General features: G+C 31.3%; 1 protein-coding gene and 1 long non-coding RNA gene across 2 annotated transcripts; both read right to left on the bottom strand.

Annotated features, from left to right (window-relative positions):
* Nucleotides 1–813: 813 nt before the first annotated feature.
* LOC139510555 (uncharacterized) lies at nucleotides 814–2,788 on the bottom strand. Its single transcript, XM_071297118.1, has 3 exons — nucleotides 2,466–2,788; nucleotides 1,571–1,714; nucleotides 814–1,027 (listed from the first exon to the last, which is right to left on the bottom strand). The coding sequence occupies exons 1-3, from the start codon at nucleotides 2,671–2,673 to the stop codon at nucleotides 867–869; spliced, it is 513 nt and encodes a 170-aa protein (XP_071153219.1). The 5' UTR covers nucleotides 2,674–2,788; the 3' UTR covers nucleotides 814–866.
* Nucleotides 2,789–10,298: 7,510 nt separating this feature from the next.
* LOC139510554 (uncharacterized) lies at nucleotides 10,299–12,467 on the bottom strand. Its single transcript, XR_011661910.1, has 3 exons — nucleotides 12,133–12,467; nucleotides 11,653–11,790; nucleotides 10,299–10,647 (listed from the first exon to the last, which is right to left on the bottom strand). It is a non-coding gene; the product is annotated as an uncharacterized lncRNA (long non-coding RNA).
* Nucleotides 12,468–13,309: the final 842 nt, after the last annotated feature.

Here is a 13,309-nt window from a genome sequence, read left to right as displayed (position 1 = left end):
GCAATGTCAGTCCTCATATATTTCCACGTCGTATTTCTTTATTACAAACTTGTCTGGCTGTACAGCCTTTCCACGGCAGGTAATTTAGAATTCTGAGACTGGATTTTAAAAATATATAAGTTTCTCACTGATGGTATCCAAAGAAGGTAACCAAAGATTTTGCGACGATGCAAATATTAAACTTTACAATATAAATAAAAATTCTTTAACCAATGAATTCAAATAGTAAAAGCTATGCAATTAACAAATATATACTTATTAAGCTTCATGTAAATTATTTAACAATGAAATACATTAAATATGAAATTTGGAGTTTTACCAAGGGAGCTAATAATTAATTAATAACACTGTCTGCTACACAGCATTTCGGGGACTCTCCTTTTGGTATCTTTCCTCCCTCTTTTATAGCTGACTAATCGGGGGGCTTTTCTAATTATTGGGGTATTAGGATGAGTGGATCGTAACCCTTGGCTAGCGAAAATGGGATGACCTATAGTTGTTAATTTCTGTGTCATTTAGTCTCTTGGCAATCATAATGCATATTCTTTTATATATAGCGATGTCGTTATTACGATATAGTGATGTCGTTATTACGACATGATATGTCGAAATTACGACATAGCGATGTCGTTATAACGACATGATATGTCGAAATTACGACATAGCGATGTCGTTATAACGACATGTTATGTCGAAATTACGACATAGCGATGTCGTAATAACGACATGTTATGTCGAAATTACGACATGCTATGTCGTAATTACGACATAACATTTTTTTTTTGAATGGCCCTTATCGGCTTCCGTAGAAAGTACTGTCATAAAACTTGTTTTGTTTGTTATATATTTTTCAAAACTTAGATAAATCACTTGTCGAGGCCAAACAAAACTGATGCAACAATGGCACTGATAGCAGCAAGGATGACAAACGCAAACGAAAAATGACGATTGTCCAATTGTACACCGTTTATCTGAAGACTTGATATTTTTGCTCCATAGATAACCACACCAAGTAGTATAAATGCCGCTGAAAAAAAATCAAAAAAATTGTTGATATGAACAACCATAAAATTATTGGTCCTTGAATCTATCTTTTTTAACTCTACAATATTATCATAATTTCAACTATAAAGCAACGAATTACAGTATTTTAAGGAATAATTTATGTAGAAGATGTGGTATGAGTGACAATTAGACAACTCTCCATCCAAGTCACGATTTATAAAAGTGAACCATTATAGGTCAAAGTACGGTCTTCAACAAGGGAGCCTTGGCTCACACCGAACAGCAAGCTATAAAGGGCAATTGAAATGGCTTAACTCATTCAAAAGACATACTAACACAAGTAAACATACACTGAACGAATAAATCTGATCTATTATACAATGTAAGTACAAAATCAATAAAACAAGGGGTGAATGAATAGACAACAGTAGTATACCGCTGTGGGATGTTTATCTGTTCATTTGATGTATTTTCATTACATACGCATTGTATGTATCTAAACAAAATATGATGTTGCTATTAATTGGAAGTTTTTATGAAAATAATTGTCCAATATGTTAATTACCTGCAGTTGCTAGACATCCAATGCCAACAAATTTGAGAATCGGTTTATCTTTTAAGACAAACAATTTTAGGATTACGACAACAACAGCAGCCAGTAGACACAGAAAACCAAGTATTTCCATAGCTTGAACGGCTTTGAACCATGCTTTTAATAGATACACAAAAAGCATTTAAATAAATGTGCATAAATTCCATATTCCGTCTTTTCCAAATCAAATTTTAAAAATTAAATATATATTATATATAGGAATACTCTAAAATGGCGTAAATTGAATATCAATAAAATGTATGATAATGAGTCAGATAAAGATATCTTTAAGATATCTTTGTCACTGGTGATTATAGGACTGTATTTTTCTATGAATACAAAAAAAAAACTTGTCAAAAATTGCCAGTTTGACAGATTTATTTGCAAGCAGTGATATCACTAGAAATATGATACATTGTTTAGTAGTACCTTTAACCATATACAGAAAGCGTCTATACTTTGATTTTGAAGATTAATTCGTTAGAAATAGTTATGTCGGGGAAACAAATACAAGGAAATTTTGTTTAACGACCCTAAAATAATAACCTATAGAAAATCAGCGTGTTTACTTAAATATCTTAGTTACAAGAAGTCAAATTGGCATAAATTGAAAGAATTCTACTTCAAAAATGATAACATTCTAATTCATGCATTGACGACTGATGTAATACCTTAGAATCGAGATTGATATTTCACCAAATCTCTATTAAGAGCGCTTACTGCTAGTTTTATGTAGTGAATGTGTACAGGACGATATACTTATATAAATATATTTTGTTATCATTTTTCTCATTTAAAAGGATTTTGTTCAAAATATAAAATAAAAAATAAAAAATTCGACTCTCCTTTTATACTTAACATAACTTACATTCCAAATCAAGATCACCTAACGATGCACATGCCGTACTACCTAAAGCTGTCACACAGTATCTCCAAAGCCCTGAGTAAACTTCAACTCCAGATGTACTCGTGGAAGACCAGTATGGAGTAGCGAAACCGATCAAATCGAAAACTGCAGCTACAATTGACAAAACAAAGCCAACAAATGTAAGAAGGTTTATTCCAGCAACTTCCATTGTTAAATCTCTAACAACTTAATATGAAAACTGTTTAGATATCTATATAACTGGTTAAATCGTAGGAGTGTGTTATGTTAGCAGTATGAAGCGAGTTTTTATGCGCTGAGAAAAAAAAACAACACTTATGATCGTAGCTAAGCGACGCACAATACCATAAATTTCTGCAAGATTGCGGTTATTCAAACTCTTTTTAATTTTGCATTATCTATTCAATCAGTAAAAGTTATTGTGATCGTAAAAACTTGTAGTCGTGGTCCTATAGTTTAGTTTTACAAAAAGGACACTGCGCAGATTGTGTTACGTCCGCAATTAGGTTAGGCATTTAATTTTCAAAAGATCAAATTCTATTCAAAATCAATATATATATGACAATGATTTCCAGAAAATTGAACAGTTTGTTTCTTATTGTATGTTCAAATTTTCAGAAAACAAAAAAACAGGTTAAGGTTATGTATAGTTGACCAGACGTGACATGTTTTAGATTATTGTATTGTTTCCACGTTGACTTCCAAGTCATTTTACGGAGTAACTTTTGACTTGTCAGAGGTCTTTTTTTTTTAAAAACAAAATAACACTTTTGTACAACAATATAATGATTAGACAACTTGAATACTGTAAAATTGCATTACTATTTATCTTTGGCGCATATTTTGCAATAAGAATAAATCATGTAATGAATAAATTTTTTGATATATGAAGTCTTTTTTACGCATGTTTTCATTTCTTTTAATATTGAACAAACTTTGCTTAAAAAAAATACCCAGATAAGTGGGGAATCTGGGCTGAATCTTACATTGATCTAACAGAATCATAATGAATATTAATTTTTTGAAACTATGAAAGGCTTGTATTTTTTTTCAAGCATTTTCACAATCAATTTTCTTTGATTTCCCGTTTCCAATATCACATATAACCTTTGACATATCATTCAAGAAATTCTGTAAAATTGCTCACGGTTTTGAAGAATATCAAATCCGCCCTGACTTTTAACAAACGTATATTTCTATTGCTTCTGACTTTAGATGGATACCCTTAATTTTATCTAACTTTTAGAAAGCATGGAAAGGTCTTTTGAAAGACGTTGCGCTTACGTCCTAGGGTATGTGAACCAGCATCGCGCTGCTCAATGGTACACGAACAAGCTGACGTTTCTCTTCAGCGAATTTGTCAACAATTGCATTGTGACTCGAAAGGTCCTTCAAACATTAAAAAAAAAAATCAATACCGATTCGGTAAAATATTAGTTAATACAGCAAAAATTAAGTCACTAACAGTGATTATTTTATATCAACATGAAACAAGTGAAATAAAAAAATAAAAAAATACTGAACTCCGAGGAAAATTCAAAACGGAAAGTCCCTACTCAAATGACAAAATAAAAAGTTCAAACACATCAAACGAATGGATAACAACTGTCATATTTCTGAATTGGTACAGACATGTTCTTAGGTAGAAAATGGGGGATTGAACCTGGTTTTATAGCGTACTAAAACTATCACTTGTATGACAGAGGCATATAATTTCATTATATTGACAACAATGTGTGAACAAAACATACAGCCATAATAGTAGGGATATACCAGTCAACATTAGACATCTTTGTAGCAACATCATATAAAGAAAAAAGAATCTACGAGTTTAAGTTTGGAGATTTGATTTACTTAAAACTTTATGTGCATTTTTGTACAAATTTTCTCATTCATTTATATTTCAGAAAATATAATTTGAAATCTTAGTTTAAAATTTTGAAATATATTTGATATACTCTTTACATGCAACTATAACTTGACCTGAATGAGTAAAGAGCGGCGAAACCAATTAAAAAAGAAAACGCGACAGCAAATATAACTAACAAATGTAAGGATCTTTGTACCTGCAAAATTTTTAAACGTCGTAAATTTCTTAAATTTACACCATTAAAAAAAATCAAAAATCACTTTTTCAGTAGCAAGTAACAAGATTAAAGTATAAGAACTCAAATTTTAAGCTGCTAGTACAACCAAGGCGGTTATATAACCTCCTTGGTACAACAGAACTTTGCACAGGGACAAACAAACTGTATATTTGAGTGTATTTTTAGATATACCGTTATCTTATCTTTTTGTTTCAAACCTATTTAAATGTATGCTTAAATGACAATTTGAACGTCAGATCTTTTATACAAAAGAAATACCACTCCAACGCCATTTGATATGATTTACATTGTTAGGGCTATATTCTAATTTTCAATTATATCAATGGCGATTATTCAGTGGGTTTTCAATTTGGGAATTCCGCACATAATTAAATTGCATTTTTGTTTTTGTTATGTCTTTTATCAGACAGTTAGACATGTTGACCGATTTAACCAATACAAATCTGCTAAATACACAGTTATCATTTCCCTTATTGTTTGTTTGTCAGTCAACTATTAAGGACGAGTGAGGTATAGTGCGGAACACGAATGGATATGGGTAATTTTAAAAATAACAAGTTTTCGGAAAACCTATGCTTATTTCTTTCTTGTTCTATGTAAATGAGAGTGAACAACACTTTATAAATGAGTTGCGTTCGAAATATCTTTAGCTAAAATATATAGGATTGGATACTGATTGCATTTCATGGAAATATGTATATTTAATTTCCTATGTACATAGGGTTTGGTACATTTAAATTTTGACCCTGTGTGTGAGTAAAACAAATGCAGTTGAAATTTCCTGTAGTCATTTTAATTCTATGTAACAAATCGTCACATAAAAATTCCGCGTGCAATTCAGTTATACCCTTTTGATTTTATGTATTCCTATACAAAATGTGCAAATTGATAAATAAAAAAACCTTTCATTGTCCTGGGATATAGCGGGCTTTATAAGTGTAAAAATGGCCTACTAAATTCACAACTGAACAGCATTTACAAAAATTGTCTATCCTGTGTCTATGAATGAAGTAATAGGACTATATTTGTTTGAAACGAATTTAAATAGTGTATAAAATTAAAATGTTATTTATGTTTTATCATGTTTATTCAGTTAAAGATCACAATATCTTTATCTTCGGAAGTTACCATACACAATATTCAATATAGTAGAATGGTCATATGATAGACAATTACAATTCCTTTGGTAATATTTGTATGTATCGCAAACGTACGTGTTTCTTGAAAATAAAGTGACTAACGCAAACACATTCGACACACATCTGTAGAACTGTAATATAGGGTAACGGAATCTGCCGAAGTTTGCCAATTAACATATTCGCACCCCATTATTTTACTCTTATAATGAGTCCACTTTCCATTAGGAAACAAAATGACATAAAATGTAAGCAACATTAGCAACCCATACGCCCTTCAACAATGAGTAAGACCAATTAAAAAAATCAGGTCACCGGGTTTGTACTCGCTTTTCTCATTTCTTCCTTTCCTCTTAAAAGAAGTGTTTGGTTTTTTTATCCAATCATATATGATTACGAAAAAAATTAAAATTTTATTCTGCAGACCTTTCATTTATGGAGAAATGGTTCTTCTAAACCTACAAATCTCTAATTTGACTCTAAACCTCATTCATCTAAAGCTCGCAGCTACCAACTTATACTATATATGTATATTTAATTTAAAGTAGAATGAATTGCATAACAGTGTGTACATGAACACCTGGTATTTAAATGATGTCGTGTCGGTCACTGCATGTCGACAACAAGGTGACTTTTAATAGGGATGTTCATAATTTATACATGTCCATTGTTTGAATGAAAGTTTATAGGAATTTGTTTTGAATATTTTAACATACTCACACCAAAAAGTTTTTTTGAAAGAATACGTATATTCAGAGTTGATATCACTAAGTAATCGAGAGAAACACTCAATATTAATACGTACGTTTTTCTTGCACAAACGGTCATTTGCCCATTAACAAAAATACGAAAACATTTATTCGTACGAGTTGACGTAAAGTAACCTACGATCAGTTTTCATTTTTAGAATATTATACCGCTACGGAACAAAGTCTCGTAGGGTATAATATTTTAAACCTGTTCGTCTGTCCGTTAGTCGCCAGTCCGTCCTTCAGTCCTGTTCTTGTCATCGCAACGTCTTTCTGAAACTACAGAATGTTAAGAAACTTTGTAGATAAAATGAACATACCATGTAGATATGCTTATATAAACATGCTAATATCAAATTATGATTAATTTTTTCTTCTTCTAAAGTTATGTCATTTTGAGCTTAGAAATATTGCCCCAAATATACTAGCGACAGTTTGTCACCGCAACTTCTCTCAATTTCACAGAACTTTGTAGATACTAAGGTCATGCTATGTAGAAATATCAAACAACACGTTTAATAATTTATTGCGTCCGAAGCGCTTTTCTGGATTTACCTTCATCAGGAACGCTCAAAGCCAAACAATTGAAATCCGAAGATGTATAAGTACCGAAAATCGTTGAAGAGCTATATGTTAAAAATACCTAAAATAAATAGCCAAATTCATCTAAAGCCAACTTTACCTGAGGGAGTTGAAACCTTAGTTTCATAATAATTTCAAAATTTATAAACGGACAATTAGAAAGGACATTATGATTCAACATTATCTTCTATAAAAGATAGTCTCTCTTATCTGAGAAATGTTGGCCAACAACTATAGAGTTTTTTACCTTAGGTATCAGATGATATTTCGTTTGGCATGTGACAATGGTGGGCCATGGGGTATGAGAGCGTGCTCCCAAATCATTAAATAAAACAAAACTCAGTATCTATAAATATCATAGTGTATTGAGTTATGTTGTATTTGATATGTTTAAGATTTGGGATTAAATCAATTGACCAAAACTTACCTATATTACTGAGCTATTTTACACAAACAATTAGTATGGTACAAATTATTGACCTAGACAAATATAAAAAAAGAAGATGTGGTATTGATTGCCAATGATACAACTCTCCAAACGAGACCAAAATGACACATAAATTAAGAACTTACTATAGGCTACCGTACGGCCTTCAACAATGAGCAAAGACCATAGGCATAGGCAGCTATAAAAAGCCCTGAAATGAGAATGTAAAACAATTAAAACGAGAAACTAACGGCCTTATTAATGTACAAAAAATGTACGAAAAACAAATAGAATGAAATTCAAAACAGTGTGGCTGTAGCCATTGATTGACACATTAAATTCATCAATTGACTTGGACAATTTAGGTGAACGTTTGTATGTAACGACCACTGCTCACTGTGTTCTTTTTAAAGACACTTAAACTATGGGGTCACCAAAGGTTCTCAACACCTTAATAAAGTAATTCGAAAAAATTAATCAGAAATAACACGATGTTTTTATTTATATCAATTATATAAATCAAAACATAAAGGTTATTTCTGATTAATTTTTCGAATTATTTTATAATTAAAGGCGTTAAGAAACCTTGGTGACCCCACAGTTTAAATGTCTATCGTAGGTACGTCGTGAACAGTGGTCGTTACAGACAAACGTTCACGTAAATTGTCCCAGTCAATGGATGAATTTAATGTGTCAATCAATGGCCACAGCCACACTGTTTTGAATTTCATTCTATGCAACACATAAACAAACGACAACCACTGAATTACAGGCTCCAGACTTGGGACAGGCACGTCTATTTATTAACCGACATATTTGTCAACACGATTTCATAACATCATCTTCATATATAACTATATTGTGTAATTATTTTTGTCCCCTTTTTATCACAGTATCGCCTATTCTAAACATAGATCCGGTACATATTAAATTTGCTGGTTGATCCTTTTTAAAGACTTCTTTATATATAGGTGCATGCCCTATGTGTTCATTGTACCGTTGTGTATCATATTATTATTTAAACTAATCATCTTAATAATAACCCATTGCCAGTCGATAGGGTTTGTTGATGTGATATCAATTACAAAACACAAACTGCAAGGAAAGGATTCGACTCCCAGTGACGGCAAAATAAAGTATTAAATTGAAAAGCATTCTGGACCAAAAATTGCCAAATGAAGCTTAGATAAGCTATTTCGGAGGTAAAAAAAAAATAGTCATACGAAAATGTTAAGGCTTTTAACAGTACAATCACTAAAAAAGAGAAAAATAGAGAAAAACAACTAGAGGTCTGAATATTTTAACGATGACCATGCTTCTTAGTCACATTTTAAGCTCTTACTACTTTATTCAGATAATAAATGCAAAAATTAGCATTTCGTGATTGAAAATAATTATAGAATTACTAATCGCAGTATTCAATAATTGAAAAATATTCAACGAGCGAACGAACAACAGATAACTTCACGAAAAAAGTTTCCATTGGTCGAGATGGGGTGAGTATGTTCTAAAGATAATGAAATATAAAGCATACGAAGAAAACAATTGAATGTAATTTGTGGAGTCAATGTCAGCGACAAATTTAGAAAGCGTTGATTCTAGAAAAAAAACGTAAATGAAAACACTGGCAATAGTTTTATTTTAAATTACAGAAAGGAAAAAAATATAGTTGCTGTAAACACGTGCACGTGCATATCACATCATATGTTTTTTTCTACCACTGGGCCAGTAATGCTAGAGATAAACTATTAGAACACGTGAATACCAACTTCGATCGATATTAACGTGATGTAAATTATATTTTTTTATTGTAAATTTCTACCAAATAGAATAACGTTATTGTAATAAAACTTGCAACTACTTTACTTAAAGTTTACCTTATACTGTTTTGACTGTCCTGTTCAGTTTAAAATAAGGAGATGTGGTTCAATTGACAATGAGACAACTATCAACCAGAGACAAACGACGTAGCTGTAAGCAAATACAGGACAGTGAACAGCCTTCAACAATGAACAATCCATACCGCATGAAAGTGAGTCATTTTAAAAGTTTCCCAAATTACCAAATGTATAACAATTCAAACGAAAAAACCAACTCACAAAACAATAAACGATGTAACAAATATCATCGACAGAGACCAACGACAACGGTTGAATTGCAGCCTTCTGATTTGGGATACCGGTAGACACATACAGAATGTGGCGGGGTTAACCATGTTTGCGAACGTTCAACCTTCCCCTAATTTGTACAATGTGTTACAATATAAAAACAAGGAGATGTGGTATGATTGCCAATTAGACAACTATCAACCCAAGTTCAAATGAAGTGGACGTTTCTGCTCTGAAACGGGTTTTTTTAATAATTTTTAACGACCTTCTTTTCTATGTTTTATTCTTATCACTCGATTTTCACTTTTCATTAACCACGACGAGTGCATCTTGTGCAACACTAGTAGATATTTTGTAAGTGTTTTTTTTGTGTCATTCTTTAAAGATTTCCCATCCTGTAAGACGTATTATTGCATATTGATGTATGCCTCATACCCAATCGTATACTGTAAGGAGCGACCATTTGATATTCTGGGGACGGGGTAGGACAGAAGTTTTTTTAAGGGTTTTTAACGTTCATAATGTGTGGCATTCTCTCTCTCTCTCTATCTGGCTAAAAGAAGATTAATATTATACGTCCCCGTTCTAACTGGTTTTTATCAATCTTACAATATCAAATACTATCCAAAGGAAATATTTCGTTTTACGCCAAACACTATTCATTACTTGTTATTCTTTTTGTTTAATCACAACTTCTTTGGTATGTAGTTTTATACTAATTTTCTAACCCAATTAAATTAGTACAGGGGGGAAAAAACGACAGTATCAAGTTCGCAATGATTAAAACTGGCTTTCATAATTTCAGCAGTGGTTTTCTTTTATAACATTGACTCATTCGCAGTCGCATTTTCCCAGTGTTCAAGTTGTCGCAATAATAAATTCACACGTTAACCACATCTGTATTTCATGTACGTGTAACCGCCTAAACATGCGGATGCAGCAAAGGCGAAAACAGAAGCGACGATGACAAAATAGAACGCAAAATCAGTATTATCCGTTCGTAAACTTGATCCTTTTTGTTTATATATTCGCACACCAATCACGATAAATGTCTCTGCAAAGAAAGGAGTAAGACGTAGTTGATATGAATAAGCATAAAAAGATCTGCTCACGAATGCATTTTGTAAAGTTGTTACAATGATATGATAAATTGAATTACTAAGCAACGAATTACTGTATTTGAAGAAATACTTTATCTGTTCATTACTTTCCCTTTGTGTGTTCCTAATCATATGATATTGTACTTGATTTAATATCAGCTTAAGATTTTTTTTTATTGAAGACCATCAGCATCTTTGTACGTTTCTACATGAGAAAATGTCTGTACCAAGTCATGAATATGACAGTTTTTATCCAATCGTTTGATGTGTTTGAGCATTTGATTTTGCCATCAGTGTACGGACTTTCCATATTGAGTTGTCCTTAGAGTTCGGTATTTTTGTAATTTTACTTTCGATATGCTGTTTATGCAATGTTGTAAACTGCTGATATGTTACCTACGGCGATAGTAAAAAGATTTTTTTTTCAGTTAGAGGAGTAACTTATTAGTAATTAACATTAATTAAATAGAGACAAATTCAACCGTAAGACCAATAAATTGTGTTTTATTATTCGAAAGTAGATTAAATACATAAAATGTAGACACATCACTGTCCTATGACCTTTTATTTATTGTGTAATAATAAGTATATTTTACTATTTCTTTTTTAGGTATGTTTTTCAGTATCTAAAAATTACCTATAATGGAATTTGATGCGACTGTCACTCAAGTGAGAGGTTTAGCGCTATAAAACAAGGTTCAATCCACCATTTTCTACATTTGTAAATGCCTATACCAAGTCAAGAATATGACAGTTGTTGTCCATTCATTTTTGTGTTTTTTATCATTTGATTTTGCCATTTAATTAGGGACTTTCCGTTTTGAATTTTCGAAAACTTTTGACCGTCAACTGTTAACTGATAATAGTTTTATCCTCTTTAAAACATCATCACTTTAGTATCAAGTATTGATGACATAATGTGATATATTTCATTTTTATTGCAATTGTGTAAATTTTACCTGCTCCTGTTAGACATCCAATGCCAACCCATTTGAGTACGTCTTTACAGATGAAAAATCCGACGAAGAGAACAACAACAGCAGCCAAGAGGCACAGAAGTCCAAGTGTTTCCGTAATTTGAACCTCTGTGAACCACGCTTTAAATAAAACAAAAAAGAAAGCAATTAGATAAATGTGCATCAATTCAATGTTCTGTCTTTTCCGAATTAAATTTTAAATCAATGACACATTAGTTTAACCTAGTACAATTTATATATCAAGAAAGTATGACTATAAAACTTGTCAATGAACATGAAAACATTGTGCCACGGGTGATGATAGGAATTGTACTTTTGAAAAAATTAAAAAAAAAATTGGTAAAAATCAAATTACACATTTTATAAAACTATACTTTGTTGTCATTTTCACCCTAAAACAGTTTCTTTTGTTTAAACAAAAATTATAAAACCTTCTCATCTTTTATACAAATGTTTACTTACATCCCAAATCTCTGTCTCCTTGTGAACCACAAGATGTGACGTTAACTATTGTTAGACAGTATCTCCAAAGTCCTTCGTTATGTTCAAGATTTATCACTGTTCCATTAATTGATACAGATTTATTAATCCATGACCAATATGGGGCAACAAACCCAATTACATCGAAAACTGCAGCTATAATTGTCAAAACAAAGCCTACCACTGCGATAACAACCTTGTGATTCATTTAACACATTAGTCTTAAATCTGTCTAAATGTCATGAAACTTATGTTATTACTTTGAGAGTAGTATAGTATGCATGATAACTAATATACATTATCGTAACCAATCAACACACAATATTCCCTATTTCTACATGATTGGTTATTTAAAATTTTAAACTTTGCTTTATGAATTCAAGCAGTAATAATGGTTTTGGACGCAGTCGAAGTTGTATAGTTCATATTTTCAAAAGAAGAACCATATATGTAATTGGAGGAACACAGACAGGATTGAGTCACGTCACAGTTATGTTAGGTATTCATTATGAAAAAAAAACTACATGTTTTTTTCAAAATCAATATACATTTCATAATGCTTTCCAGAAAACTAAACAGTTTGGTATTATTGTATGTTAACATTTTCCGAAAACAGAAACAGCTTTAGGTGATATATGATAAAAAAGAATCATTATAGGTACCAGGGTCATATTTGACCAGAACATGTTTAAAATTATTTTAATATTTCCAATATTACAGAAAAATAATCAACATTTTAATATTTTTATTATCAAATCCAAGTCATTTCACGGAGATACTTTTAACTTGTCAGCGATCATTTTTGAAACGCTTTTTAACTCCTTTGTCTATTAAGATAAAGCTTTGAAAATATGATGGATTTCATAAATATATATCTTTGCCGTTTTTTTCATTACGCAAGAACCATTCATCAAATTCATTTTGGAGGAAAATATAGAGTTTTTCTTTTTTTTTAATAAGCATTTTGTCTGCATACATTGTGTTTTAACTGAAACGAAATCAGCATTTGCAAGTATTAAAGATTTTAACTGAATTTATTCAAAAAGTTTGTGTAATGGGTCTTTTGTTTTTGTAGTTTTTTTAAGCATTTTCCGAATACTTTTAAGCAAAATTATTTTATGCTTCCGTGATCTGAATTATATGACATTATCACCATTAA

This window comes from Mytilus edulis, chromosome 2 (assembly GCF_963676685.1).
Source record: "Mytilus edulis chromosome 2, xbMytEdul2.2, whole genome shotgun sequence".
Lineage (NCBI taxonomy): Eukaryota > Metazoa > Mollusca > Bivalvia > Mytilida > Mytilidae > Mytilus > Mytilus edulis.
Note: the sequence above shows the minus strand (reverse complement) of the source record. Positions and strands in the feature narration are given on the sequence as shown.

What these genes read in the sequence shown, in the direction of transcription:
- LOC139510555 (XM_071297118.1), bottom strand. Translation starts at nt 2,673, where the DNA reads ATGGAAGTTGCTGGAATAAACCTTCTTACATTTGTTGGCTTTGTTTTG. An exon ending in AGGTGATCTTGATTTGGAAT is followed by an intron (nt 1,715 to 2,465) that starts GTAAGTTATGTT and finishes ATCTATTAAAAG; the next exon opens with CATGGTTCAAAGCCGTTCAA. An exon ending in TGGATGTCTAGCAACTGCAG is followed by an intron (nt 1,028 to 1,570) that starts GTAATTAACATA and finishes ATTTTTTTTCAG; the next exon opens with CGGCATTTATACTACTTGGT.